The 13135-nt window shown below is 56.8% G+C and overlaps 1 protein-coding gene across 2 annotated transcripts; it reads left to right on the plus strand.

Moving 5' to 3' along the window:
• Positions 1–2849: 2849 nt before the first annotated feature.
• Positions 2850–11346, plus strand: ethe1 (ETHE1 persulfide dioxygenase). 2 transcript variants are annotated; one of them, XM_052045540.1, is made up of 7 exons: positions 2857–3215; positions 3954–4098; positions 4317–4465; positions 4779–4908; positions 5355–5444; positions 9020–9136; positions 11063–11346. In XM_052045540.1, the coding sequence occupies exons 1-7, from the start codon at positions 3072–3074 to the stop codon at positions 11128–11130; spliced, it is 843 nt and encodes a 280-aa protein (XP_051901500.1). In that variant the 5' UTR covers positions 2857–3071; the 3' UTR covers positions 11131–11346. The 2 variants fall into 2 exon arrangements, with proteins under 2 accessions (XP_051901501.1, XP_051901500.1); XM_052045541.1 differs by lacking the exon at positions 5355–5444 and having other exon boundaries at positions 2850–3215.
• The last annotated feature ends 1789 nt before the right edge of the window (positions 11347–13135 follow it).

Below are 13135 nucleotides of genomic sequence, written 5' to 3' on the forward strand. Positions count from 1 at the left end.
GGCAACTATTGGTTGTGGGTTGGATGGGGGTGAGATTGGGGTTGTGTAGGAGGCAACTAGAGTACAGAAGAATGAGAGGGGACCTCATAGCAACGTTTAAGATGTTGATAGAAAAGGACAGTGTAGATGTGGCTAGGCTGTTTCCCTTGGTGGGTGAGTCCAGGACCAGAGGGCACAATCTTAGAGATAGAGGATACAGTTTCAAAACAGAGATGAGGAGAAATTTCTTTAGCCAGAGGGTGGTGAATTTGTGGAACTCCTTGCTACGTACAGCAGTGGAGGCCAGATCAGTTGGGGCGTTCAAGGAGGAGATAGATAGATATCTAAATAGTCAGGGTATCAAGGGATATGGGGATAAGGCCGGAAATTGGGATTAGAATAGGTTTTTTTTTGTTTCCCCCCTCCATTCCCCATTTCTCGTTTCTTTTTTCCCTTTTCCTTGGAGCGGACTTGATGGGCCGAATGGCCTGCTTCTGCTCCCTTGTCTTGTGATCTTTTGAACTATTGGGGTTGGGTTGTAGGCAAGATTGGGGTTGGGTTGGATAGGGGATAACTATTTGCAGTGGGTTGGATGGGGGCAAGATTGGGGTTGTGTAGGAGGCAACTCTTGGAGTTGGGTTGGGATGGATGGGGGCAACTATTGGTTGGATGGATGGGGGCAACTATTGGTGGTAGGTTGGATGGAGGCGAGATTGGGGTTGTGTAGGAGGCAACTATTTGGGTTGGGTTGGAGGCAAGATTGGGGTTGGGTTGGATAGGAGGGTAACTATTTGCAGTGGGTTTGATGGGGAAAGATTGGGGTTGGGTTGGATGGGGGGTAACTATTTGCAGTGGGCTGGATGGGGCAAGATTGGGGTTGTGTGGGAGGCAACTATTGGGGTTAGGTTGGATAGGTGGGTAACTATTTGCAGTGGGTTGGATGGGGGCAAGATTGGGGTTGGGATGGATGGGGGTAACTATTTGCAGTGGGTTGGATGGGGGCAAGATTGGGGTTGGGATGGATGGGGGTAACTATTTGCAGTGGGTTGGATGGGGGCAAGATTGGGGTTGTGTAGGAGGCAACTATTGGGGTTGGGTTGGAGGCAAGATTGGGGTTGGGTTGGATAGGAGGGTAACTATTTGCAGTGGGTTGGATGGGGGCAAGATTGGGGTTGTGTAGGAGGCAACTATTGGGGTTGGGTTGGGATGGATGAGGGCAACTATTGGTCGTGGGATGGATGGGGGGAAGCTATTGGTGGTGGGTTGGATGGGGGTGAGATTGGGGTTGTGTAGGAGGCAACTATTCCCCAATAGTTGGAGGCAAGATTGGGGTTGGGTTGGATAGGAGGGTAACTATTTGCCGTGGATTGGATGGGAGCAAGATTGGGGTTGGGTTGAATGGGGGGTAACTATTTGCAGTGGGTTAGATGGGGCAAGATTAGGGTCGTGTGGGAGGCAACTATTGGGGTTGGGTTGAATAGGAGGTAACTATAGTCGGTGGGTTGGATGGTGGCAAGATTGGGGTTGTGGTGAAGGCAGTTACTGGGGTGGGGTTGGGTTATGGGAGCCAAGTATGGGGTTGGTTTGGATGGGAGGCAACTAATGGGGTTAGGTTGGATGGGGTGGGGGGCAACCATAGGGTTGGGTGGGAAGAGCACCGATTGGGCCCCTTGACCATCTACAACGTTGGGGGGATGTTGGATCTTCCTGTGCGCACAACTGAATGCCATTAACCAATAATCTCAGAGCCCTGTGCGACTTGATAAGGCAACACATTACAATGCAAATACAGTCCATTCAGCCCATTGGCTCAATGCTAGCACAGGTTACGAGAATCCCACCAGCCCCTATCCCCAACGTCCTACCCCATTCCCCTCTCCGAGCAACCTTCCCAACAGAAGGAAGGCCCAAAGATCATTGAGGGGGAGTGGTGATTATTAACAAATATTCGAAGCCCCCACCTCGTCGGGAGATAGCGGGATGGGTTGGTTGGAGAGGAGAGAGCGGGTTACAGAGGAGAGAGAGAAGCGGGGAGGGTTGGGGGGTAATTCCGGAGCTCGGGAGTCCGGGCAGCTGAAGGCACGGGGATTGGGGTCCGGTCAAGAGGCTGGGATTGGAGGAGGGGGGAGATTGTGGAGAGGCGTAGGGGGTCATGGAGGTAGGGAGGGGCGTGGGGGGGTCACAGAGGTAGGGAGGGGCGTGGGGGGGTTACAGAGGTGGGGGGGTGTGAGGGGGGATTACAGAGGAGGGGGGTTACAGAGGTGGGGGCTTGTGAGGGAGGATTACAGAGGTGGGGGCGTGGGGGGGTTACAGAGGTAGGGGGTTCATGGGGGCAGATTACAGAGGTAGAGAGGGGTGTAGAGGGTCACATAGGTAGAGGGGTGTGAAGGGGGATTACAGAGGCAGGGAGGGGCATAGGGGGTCACAGAGGTAGGGGTGTGGGGGTTACAGAGGTGGGGAGGGGTGTAGGGACAGGAGGGGGTCACAGAGAGGGAGGGGTGTAGGGGAGGGAGGGGGTCACAGACGGGGAGGGGTGTAGGGGAGGGAGGGGGTCACAGACGGGGTGTAGGGGAGGGAGGGGGTCACAGACGGGGAGGGGTGTAGGGGAGGGAGGGGGTCACAGACAGGGAGGGGTGTAGGGGAGGGAGGGGGTCACAGACGGGGTGTAGGGGAGAGAGGGGGTCACAAGAGACGGGGAGGGGTGTAGGGGAGGGAGGGGGTGACGGGGAGGGGTGTAGGGGCTGTGTGTGGATTGCAGCCAGGCTGCACTGTTGCATGGACTGCCGTCCCTCTGCCACCCCCCTGCACTGCTGAGGGACCCCCGCAGCCGGGAAGCCGCCTGCACGTCTGCCTGTCCGCGGAGAGCTCCCTTCGCCAGCGATCGCAACCCCCGTCGCAGGAGTCCCAGCAGCTGCCGGACCCTCCTCCCCGCCCGGTGGGGGCGCTGCAGCCTCGCAGCTGACCGCCGCAGCAGGAAATGCGACGGGACGCCTGAGGTGGGAGGGTGGTGAAACGCTTCCTGGTCTCTCTGGTGACCGGAGGGCCAGTCCGAGGTCTCCCAGCCGCAGCAGGCACCCCTGCCCTCTGGCTGCATGGCTGCAGTGCTGCGCCTTCCGCTGCGGGGCCTACTGTGCAGGAACAAGCCTGGGGCTGCATTTCTGCCCCCACCTGCACCCCCGGGTGTCCAGCGCCCCCGGAGTTACAGCCTGCCGCGCTCAGGGCTGTTATTCCGACAGGTGACAGGGGAGAGGGAGGGGGAGATGGTGTGAGGGGGAGAGGGGTGAGGGAGGGACGGCAAGGGATCAGGTGAGGGAGGGAGGGAGCAAATTGGGACGAGTTAATGTCCTGGGGCATAGGGGGTAGGTCGCTCCCTCCCCACCGCCCCTACCTCCCCACTGCCCTTCCCTCTGTGCGGCACTCCCTCCTCACCATCCCTCCCTCGGCGCCCCACTCCCTCCACCCACCACCCCTCCTGCTGCGCGGCGCTCCCTCCCCACCATTCCTCCCCCTCCTCACCACCCCTCCCTCTCCTCACCGCCCCTTCCTCACCTCCCCTCTCCGTCCTCCCACCTCCCCTCCCTCAGTGCCCCCTCCCGCCCCTCAACCTCCTCAGTCCCTCCCTCATTGCCCATCCCTCAGCACCCCACTCCCTCCCAGCACTGCCCCTCACTCCGTGCGGTGCCCCCTCCTCACCGCCCGTCCCTCTGCACGGCGCTCCCTCCCCATCCCTCCCCCTCCTCACCACCACTACCTCAGTGCCCCCTCCCCCTCCTCAACACCCCTCCCTCTGTCCTGGGATGAGGTGGTCAGGTGATGGGTTTGGAGAGGATTTCTGCTCGTTAATCATTCTCCATTATCACTAGGTGCGGTCTCCTGCCGACAGCTCCCAGTCACGTACGTACTCCGGGGTAATCATTAGCCTTCAACGTTCTCTCACTGACCTCGTCTCCCTTTTTTCCCTACATCTCGCCCAGTTGTTTGAAAAAGTTAGCTCGACCTACACCTACCTTCTCGCTGACGCGCAGACCAAGGACGCCATCATTATCGACCCAGTGCTCGAAGAAGTCAGCAGAGACTCCAAGTTAATTCAGGAGCTTGGCTTAAAGCTTCTCTACGCAGGTAAGACTTACAGAGTCGCTCCCTCCGCACCATCCCGTCACACACTCCCAGGGTCAGACACAGGGTGAAGCTCCCTCTATACTGTCTGGTAATTGGCCACCACATTTCCTACACTCCCTAAGAAGTTCATTATGGTCCGCGGGAAGCAGTTTTGGAGGTCTGGATGCTGGGGCCAGGTTGCTGAGGCGAGTACGCTGATCTGCTTGTGTTACACCCAGTCAACACGCACTGCCACGCGGATCACGTGACAGGGAGCGGCCTCCTCAAATCTATCATTCCTGGGTGTCGGAGTGTCATCTCCAAAGACAGTGGGGCCAAGGCGGACATCTGGATCAGCGAGGGAGATACCATCAACTTCGGGAACTTCGTGAGTATTGTGATGGAGCGCCGCACTGTGGGAGGGGCAGTGAGGAGGGAGCGCAGCGCCGTGAGGGGTGGTGGGGAGGGAGCGCTGTGGGAGGGGTGGCGAGGAGGGAGCGCTGTGGGAGGGGCGGTGAGGAGGGAGCGCTGTGCCGTGCGAGGGGTGGTGAGGAGGGAGCACCACGCTGTGCGAGGGGCTGTGAGGAGGGAGCGCTGCGCCATGTGAGGGGTGGTGAGGAAGGAGCGCCGTGCTATGGGAGGGGCGGTGAGGAGGGAGGGGTCAATTTCTGTGCTCTTTCCAAGTGTCCATCCACACTCAGCACCTGAAGGCTCGCTCAACCCCTGGACACACTGACGGGTGCCTCACCTATGTCCTGAACGATGAATCCATGGCCTTCACTGGAGATGCCCTCCTCATCCGAGGGTGTGGGCGGACGGACTTCCAGCAAGGTACTTCCTCCCCGTCACTGTAACCTGCTCCAGCCCCGGTGTGTGATGGGACGGTGTAGAGGGAGCTTCACCCTGTGTCTGACCCCGGGAGTGTGTGATGGGACAGTGCGGAGGGAGCTTCACCCTGTGTCTGACCCCGGGAGTGTGTGATGGGACGGTGCGGAGGGAGCTTCACCCTGTGTCTGACTCCGGGAGTGTGTGATGGGACGGTGTAGAGGGAGCTTCACCCTGTGTCTGACCCCAGGAGTGTGTGACGGGACGGTGCGGAGGGAGCTTCACCCTGTGTCTGACCCCGGGAGTGTGTGACGGGACGGTGTGGAGGGAGCTTCACCCTGTGTCTGACCCCGGGAGTGTGTGATGGGACGGTGCGGAGGGAGCTTCACCCTGGTGTCTATTTTGAAGTTCCCTGTCTCCCTCTGACCTTCCGTTTCGGAATATGTTCTCAGGCTGTTCCAGGACTCTCTACCAGTCAGTCCATGAGAAGATCCTGACTCTGCCCCCACACTGCCTGTTGTACCCCGCGCACGATTACACTGGTAAGCGACTTCCGGCAGGGAGAGGCCGTTCGTCCCCACCGGTTAGGCTAGCCCAGCCCGACCCCCTTCCCCTCTCTCTTTCCCCCCTTCCCATCTCCACCAACCGCCACTCGACGTGCAGGAATTCTCAGCGGGGACGTCCCACCTTATCCCAAAGGTCTTGTCTCCGGGTTCCAGGGTGGGGGAGAACCTCCCCTCTGTTCCCCAACACCCACCCCACCCCCCCCACTGCACCCCGGGACCCGTTGTGCTCAAGCTCAATGCTGACAAACCCACATTGCCTCGAGGACGCTCCTGACCGCTTGCCAATATGATGGACGTTGCTTCCCAGGCCCAGGAGATCTGTTACTGACCCCAACTGCACAACCGCAGAAACCACAACAAAAGGCCTTTTGCTGTCCTCTTGTACAGTGGCAGAAATTGTCCAAGGTTACAAGATGATAAGAGGCATAAACTGAGTAGACAGTCAGAGACTTTTTCCCAGGGCGACAATGGCTAACACGAGGGGACATAATTTTAAGGTGATTGGAGGAAGGTATAAGGGGGACGTCAGGGGTAAGTTTTTTACACAGAGAGTGGTGGGTGCGTGGGACGCACTGCCGGCAGAGGTGGTGGGGGCAGATACATTAGGGACATTTAAGAGACTCATGAATGATAGAGAAATGGGGGGCTATGTGGGAGGGAAGGGTTAGATAGATCTTAGAGCAGGATAAAATGTCGGCACAACATTGTGGGCTGAAGGGCCTGTACTGTGCTGTAGTGTTCTATGTTCTACGTTCAAGATTTTTGTGGTTCAATACGTTAAACTTCCAGCCAGTATACTTTGCTCACCCCCTTGACTTGATCAAGAGAAACAATGGCCGAGCTGAACTGTGACCAACGGGAGGGTCCACGTTGGCCTAATTAAACACTCCGTCCACGGCCTGATGAAGGCAGTTGACAGAACGTCACACCCTGATGATGCTCCGTAAGCCAGGAACTCCCCCCGGCCACCCACTTCAATTCCACACCCGGCCCCGGCTACGCCTGCCTCTCTGCCGGCTGCGCAGAACAGTCCGTGTTGCAAGCCTGCACCGGTGATGTCCCCCACCCCCCCAACCCTTTCTCCACTGCGTTGGGGCTGCTTCCTGTGCTGCACCCTTGCTGATCTGATCAATGTCAACTTCGCCTCCAACCTCCACCCTGCCCTCAGATTCACTCGGTCCCCTTGTGCTCACCTACCACCCCACGAGCCTCTACACCCAATACGTCATTCTCCGCAACTTCCACCGCCTCCGACGGGATCCCACCCTCCGGGCACATCTTCCCCTCTCCCCGCTTTCCGCAGGGATCGCTCTCTCCATGGCTACCTTGTCCACTCGTCCCTCCCCACCAATAACCCCGCTGGCACATCCCTACCACTGCACTAAGTGTTACACCTGTCCCTACACCTCCTCCCTCACCACCATTCAGGGTCCCAGACCGTCCTACCAGGTGAGTCTGAGGGTGTCATTTACTGCATCCGGTGCTCCCGGCGCGGCCTCCTCTACATCGGTGAGACCCGATGCAGATTGGGTGGCCGCTTCGTCGAGCACCTTCACTCCGTCTGCCGCAACAGCCAGGACCTCCCAGTGGCCGCCCACCTCAGTCCCACATCCCACCCTCACACTGACATGTCTGTCCACGGCCTCCTCTACTGCCACCTCGAGGCCAGACGCAGGTTGGAGGAGCAACACCTCACGTTCCACCTTTGGAGTCTCCAACCTGATGGTCTCAACATCGATTCCCTAACTTCCGGTAACCCCCCCCTCCTTTTCTCCCCCCCACAACTCCTTTGTCTTCCCTTATTCCTGTGGCTGCCTTCCCTGCCTTGATGACCTGCCCATCTCCTCTCCTCCCCCATCCTTTACTCCGTGGTCCACTGCCCTCTCCCACCAGCCCTTTGCCTCTTCTACCTATCACCTGTTTACATCTTCCCTCCCTCCCCCACCCACCTACCTCCCCCCCCCTCACCTGGACTCGCCTATCACCTGAACTCACCTGTCCGCTGTCTGCTTGTGCTTCTCCCCCTCCCCCCCACCTTCTTATCCCAGCTTCTGCTCTCTTCCTCTCCAGTCCTGATGAAGGGTCTCGGCCCGAAACGTCGACTGTTTATTTCCCTCCACGGATGCTGCCTGACCTGCTGAGTTCCTCCAGCACTTTTTGTGTGTTGCTCCAGATTCCGGCATCTGCAGAATTTCTTGTGTTCCCGAAACAAAAACAGCGTAGATGTTAGATGGCAGTCAGGGATTGGTTTCTGCAACAGACAACTTGTTCCTCCGCGACCCAGTGGTACAATTTTTCCAATCTGTGGGAATGGTACTTGCGTTTTGGAGATCTGTTGTAAGTTCTAAACCTCCGTCAAGAATTACTCCTCACAGTTGAGCACTGCTCACTTAAAAATAACCTGTGTTTAAGCGGCTTCATTAGCTGGGGGCCCACTGCTCGAAATAGTGATTTTTGACAGCTGGATCCCTTCAGAAAGAGACTAAACTAAACTAATCAAAGTGTAGGTTGACACAGTATAATCTCTCTATTGTGAGAGTATACTGTTACCTACACTTCAAGGATTAGTTTATTTTAGTTTATTCGTAGATACTTATACCATAGGACATAGAACACTAGATAAGATGAGATTTCTTTATTAGTCACATGTACATCGAAACACACAGTGAAATGCACCTTTTGCGTGGAGTGTTCTGGTGCCAACATAGCACGCCCGCAACCTCCTAACCCATACGTCTTTGGAATGTGGGAGGAAACCGGAGCACCTGGAGGAAACCCACACAGACATACAGGGAGAACGTACAAACTCCTTACAGACAGCGGCCGGAATTGAACCCGGGTCGCTGGCGCTGTAATAGCGTTACGCTAATCGCTACACCACCATGCTGCCCGTACACTACAGGTCTTTCGGCCCACAATGTTGTGCCGACATTTTATCCTGCTCTAAGATCTATCTAACCCTTCCCTCCCACATAGCCCCCTATTTTTCTGTCATTCATGTGTCTATCTAAGAGTCTCTTAAATGTCCCTAATGTATCTGCCCCCACAACCTCTGCCGGCAGTGCGTTCCACGCACCCACCACTCCCTGTGTAAAAAACTTACCCCTTATACCTTCCTCCAATCACCTCAAAATGATGTCCCCTTGTGTTAGCCATTGTTAAAGTCTTGACTGAAGTTTAGGGCTCTTGGAACGGGTACACTCAATACCATTGCACCGAGGTCTCGGAATCGGTATGATCCCTGTATCCCACAACCTTTCCCAGAGATGTGGCCCTCTCTCACGGATCGGAGGGAGCTTTCCGCTGGCAAGGGGGAAATCGGCGACCCTCTTTCGTCTCCAGAGCGTCGGGGAAGGGGCTTAAAACTTGGAGCTGTGTGGGGGGGGCGACGCTGGGGAGTCCTGTCCTGTGGAGGGAGGGGACTAGGAGGAGGGTTGGGGGGGGGTAATGAAGTGTCCACTGGGGCGGAGGGTGGCCGGGTTGGGTTGGGTTGGTTGGGAGGGCAAGCACCGGAGTGACCCCACCTCCCCATTCTTCCTCCCCCCCCATAGGACAGACCGTGACCACGGTGGAGGAGGAGCGGAAACACAATCCCCGTCTCACCAAGTCCCAGGACGAGTTCGTCGCTATCATGGACAACCTCAACCTCCCCAGACCCGCTCAGATCGGTGAGCGCCCATCCCGATTCCCAGCCGGATCCACCATCGCCTCTCCCCCCTCTCCCACCACCTCACCCCCCACCACTTCCCGGCCAAGCCCGGATCGGAATCCCGTAGGTCCTCCCAGGCCGGATCCTGGGAGAGCAAGGTCGGATCTGGGAAGACGATATCCCAAGATACTCAGCTGGCTTTAGCGAAGACCAGATCCCAGGAGTGAGATCCGAGCTGGGAAGTCAGGATCCCGGGAGAGCGAGCTCGAATCCGGGAAGACGATATCCTGGGATATTTGGCTGGCATTAGGGAAGACCAGATCCCAGGAGAGAGATCCGATCTGGGAAGTCGGGATCCCGGGAGACCGAGCTCAGATTTGGGAAGGCTGAATCCCAGGGAGAGCAAGCTCGGATCCAGAAACTCTGGATCTCTGGAGAGGGGAGCTCGGATTCGGGAAAAAGGGATCCCGGGAGGGGGAGCTCAGATCCAGGAAGGTCAAAGCCACTTCCCTGAGCCCAGTTTTCCAAGGTCAGGGGGTGTCACCGAGCCCGATCCGGGCCTGCTGAGTTTTTGTTATTCCTGGTGGGAGGGTGAATTGATTGGAGGCCGTTCCTTCCCAGTGGATTTCGTCGCCAGTCAGACATTCCCCACCCACCCCCCTGCTTCTGTCCCTGGCAGAGAGAGAGAGAGAGAGAGAGAGAGAGAGAGAGAGAGAGAGAGAGGCCCTTCAGCCTACAGGCGTGTGCTAGCCACCAGGGGAGCTGTCCCAACCATCCCACGTCTCTCATTGCCCTCCATTCCAGCAACATTATCCTCATCTCCCTCCCCTCCCTACCTACTCCCCTCCCCTTCCCCACCCACTGACTCCCCTCCCCTCCCCACTGACTCCCCTCCCCTCCCCACTGACCCCCCCCCCCGAGACTTTTCCTCACGCCTAGACAGAGGACGAGAGAAACAGAGAGACCTAGACACAAACACAGAGAAAGAGGGGGAGATACAGAGAGGGAGAGAGAGAGAGAGAGAGATGCAGGATAGAGACAGAGCCAGAGGGAGAAACAGAAAGAGAGAGAGATGGAGACACAGAAAGCAAGACAAACACGGAGACAGAGTGTGTAACACACACACACACACACACACACACACACACACACGTACTGATGCATGTAACTGACACACACAAGGTCTCTGGTTCACACACACATACAGACACACACACTCTCTCACACACATACCTGAGACGCACACTCTCTTATACATGCAGACACATGCATATCCAAACACACCCATACTCACACACACACTCACACACACATACACACACACACACACACACACACACACACACACACACATCCTCTCTTTCTCACACACACCCATACACACACACACTCACACATACACACACATCCTCTCTCTTTCTCACACACACCCATACTCACACACACACACTCACACACACACACACACACACACACATCCTCTCTCTTTCTCACACACACCCATACACACACACACACACTCACACATACATACATACAGACATATTCTCTCTCTCACACACACCCGCACTGACACACACATACGCACACACAGACACACATATACACACATACACACAACTACACTTACACACATACACACCCACGCTTACATGCACACTCACACTCACTGACACACATTCACACACTCAAACGCACTCTCTCTCACACACTCCTGCGCGTGCGCGCACACACACTCCTGCACACACGCTCCTGCACACACACACACACTCTGACACACACAGACTCCTGCACACACACACACAGACTCCTGCACACACACACACACACTCCTGCACACACACACACACACACACACACACACACACACACTCTGACACACCCCCAGTGCTGCCCCCCCCCCCGTGTACGACCACTATCTGACCCTCCCTCTCTATCCCAACAGATATCGCTGTCCCTGCCAACCTGCGCTGTGGGATTCAGGACCAGCCGGGCAGCAGTGGTGCCTCGTAGACCCTGGGACGTTCTGCTCAGAACGGAGCAGGCTGCTGGGATGCTCCAGCGGTGTTGGAGGGAAGCTTGTGAGGAGAAGGCAGTGAGGGAGCATCCATTTCCGGTTCACCCGTCTGAAACGGAGCAGAATTCAGACCTCTGTAATCACCGTGTGTGTCAGTTTGAGAATGTCACTGTTTATTAACTGTAAAATATACCCTCGCTGAGCAAACTCCCTCCACACTGTCAAGGAGCCTTAATCCGAAGATGGATGGAACGTTCCCCGTGTCCCTCCCCACAGACACTCCCCGAGCTCCTGTGTCCAGCACTCTCTGTCTGTCTCTGAGCCCCAGCATCACCCGCCGTTTGCTCTGTTCCCTCCCCACAACACAAACGCACACCTTCCCTCGCACACCCCCGCTCACACACTCAGGATCATGCACGCATGCATGCCCACACACACACGCACGCACGCACGCACACACACACACGCACGCACGCACACACACACACACACACACACGCACGCACACACACACACACAATCCTAAACAGACGAACATACTCTCAGACACTGATACACACTTACTCCCTCACACATACTTTCTTAGGCACACACTAAAATCACACACAGAAACACACACACTCACTAAAAACACACACTCTCAGACACACACACCCTCTCACACACTCTGAGACACATACACATACACTCTCACACACACACACACACACTCTCACATGCAGCCTCACACACACTCTCTCACACACTCTCAGACACACACTTTCACACACACACCCTCACACTCTCAGACACACACACACACTTTCACACACACACCCTCACACTCTCACGCACTCTCACATACTCTCACCAACACACACTCCCTCACAAATACACACACAAACACATACTCTCTCACACACAAACACTCACAAACACACACATTCACAAACGCACACAAAAACATACATGCCCACACACGTGTGATTCCGGTTCCAGTCACCCAGAGCGACTGTACTCTCCAGCCACAGTAAGGACCTGCCCACAGAGGGGTGTGAGCTCAGACCAACCTGTCAGGGAGTTGTTGGTGGGCTCAGAACCCCCCCCCCCCGCCACCCACACACCCTTCCCATGGGGAAGGCAGACGGCCGGCTGCCAAATGGGAAAGTGAAAGCTGTGAGGAGCAATGTCAGGAAAAGCAAAACTACCCAGCATGTACCAGCAGGAATTCCGGGATTCCTGGAACACAGAGACAACACCTGAACCAACCACAGTGCCAAAGGCATAGGGCTAGGGGGTGTCACAGAGATGGGGAGGGGTGTAGGAGCCTGAGGGGGTCACAAGAGACAGGAGGGGTGCAGGGGAGGCAGGGGGTCACAGGGACGGGGAGGGGTGTAGGGGAGGGAGGGGGGTCACAGAGACAGGGAGGGGTGTAGGGAAGGGAGGGGGTCACAGAGATGGGAGGGGTGTAGGGGAAGGAGGGGGTCACAGAGACGGGTGGGGTGTAGGGGAGGAATCTGGTCCGGTTGAGTTCCTGGTCAGCGGTGACACCCCCCCCCCCCCCCGCCAGAATGTTGAGGGTGTGGGTCTGGGCGATGGGAACACCACTGAATGTTGAGGGGAGGTGGTGAGATTCCCTCCAGTGGGAGACGGTCACTGCCCGGCACATGTGTGGGGTGGACGTCACTGCCCACTGATCAGCCCGTGTCTGAATGCTGTCTGGGTCTCACTCCCCGCGGGGGTGGGCTGCTCCCTAGGCTGAGGGGCTGTGGATGGGATCGAACCGCGTGCAGCCGTCGGTGACCATCCCCAGTCCTGACCTCCTGACAGGAGGACGGTCACTGATGGAGCAACTGAAGGTGGTTGGGCCCACGGCACTGCCCTGGGGAACTGTGGTCATCAGTGTGTGAGAGAGTGTGTGTCTCTCTGTATGTGTGAGTGTGTGTGTGTGTGCGCTCGCGCGTGTGTTTCCCGTTCCTCACACACTGCCCAGACACGTTCTGTCAGATGGGAACAGAAGTC

The sequence above is a fragment of the Pristis pectinata genome, chromosome 39 (genome assembly GCF_009764475.1).
Source record: "Pristis pectinata isolate sPriPec2 chromosome 39, sPriPec2.1.pri, whole genome shotgun sequence".
NCBI classification, from domain to species: domain Eukaryota; kingdom Metazoa; phylum Chordata; class Chondrichthyes; order Rhinopristiformes; family Pristidae; genus Pristis; species Pristis pectinata.